The following is a 1,095-nucleotide window of genomic DNA, read 5'->3' on the forward strand; positions in this document are numbered from 1 at the left end:
ATTAAGTGCAAATAAGGAGGTGAGTATTAATTGGAATTTATTTATTAAAGAAAATGAACAGTCAATGAGAGTACCTGGACCAGTTTATGATCCATCCTATCGATTGTCAATTACATCATCACCTTCATTCTCTTTTGGAAGAAGAACACCACTGCCAAGTGATCAAGTACTTCTTGAACATCCTGGGTTAACAGATTACAACAAACAATTCGTTTCTCATTCTTTTTCCCTTCAGGGCAAAGATAGAGAAGTTGACCCAAATATTACATATAACGCTCCAAGAGCAAGATTTTTGGGAGATCAATTTTTGAACGAGAACCTGGGAAGAGCATCTCCAGGACCAAAGTATAATATAACTCAAAGTTTTGTCATTCCATCCAAGAGACATGTTGAGGAAGATCACATCCTGACATTCAAAGCTAAAGAAAAGAAAAAGAAGGACAAACCGATTCCTACACAAGTTTATCCTGGTTATAGTATTTCCAAGGCTTCTGCTCAAATTACTGAAAGTCCTGGGTGTGTTTACACTCCAAAAACAGATTTCTCGTCACGAGTCCCAAGAGTATGCAGCCCTGTAATGAAAGTAGCAAAACCAGTGGATAACAGAAAAGCTCCTGAAATTTATCCTCAATTAAGAAATCCAAATCTTACAGCACTTTCAAATGTCCCAACTTCAACAGTACCAAAGTTCATAAGAACTGGAAATACTGTTGGTGTTAGAACTCCTCCTCTGATTTCCCATTCTCCTGGTCCAGTTTATAAAGTTGACTGGGAATCATTGGAAAAGAATGCAAAGAAAGGTTTACCTGGAGGTAAGTTTGGAGGCCTTTCGTAATAAATTTCGTTTTGATTCTCACTATTTTTTAGAAATTTAATTTATTACAATTTAATTGTCATTAAGACTCGTGATTGAATAAATTGCTGTAGATTGCTATCTACAGAATGCTTACATATTTGTTAAGGTCTTTGCTCCATTCATAGTTTTCGTGAAGCCAGTCGTTCCTTTCTTTCCAGATGCTGGTGTTAGCTTTTGTGGTTTCTTTGATTATGATTTTGTGACATTCATTGCCAATGAAGTCTAGTTTTTGTCCAGTG

General features: G+C 36.3%; 1 protein-coding gene across 1 annotated transcript; it reads left to right on the plus strand.

Annotated features, from left to right (window-relative positions):
- Nucleotides 1–61: 61 nt before the first annotated feature.
- On the plus strand, nucleotides 62–1,082 carry NAEGRDRAFT_77131 (uncharacterized protein; the record flags this gene model as incomplete). The annotated part of the gene is made up of 2 exons (XM_002667913.1): nucleotides 62–812; nucleotides 928–1,082. Coding segments are annotated over 2 exons (906 nt in total), but the record flags the coding sequence as incomplete, so codon positions are not given.
- Between the last annotated feature and the right edge of the window lie 13 nt (nucleotides 1,083–1,095).

This window comes from Naegleria gruberi, assembly GCF_000004985.1.
Source record: "Naegleria gruberi genomic scaffold NAEGRscaffold_1496, whole genome shotgun sequence".
NCBI lineage: Eukaryota > Heterolobosea > Eutetramitea > Acrasida > Naegleriidae > Naegleria > Naegleria gruberi.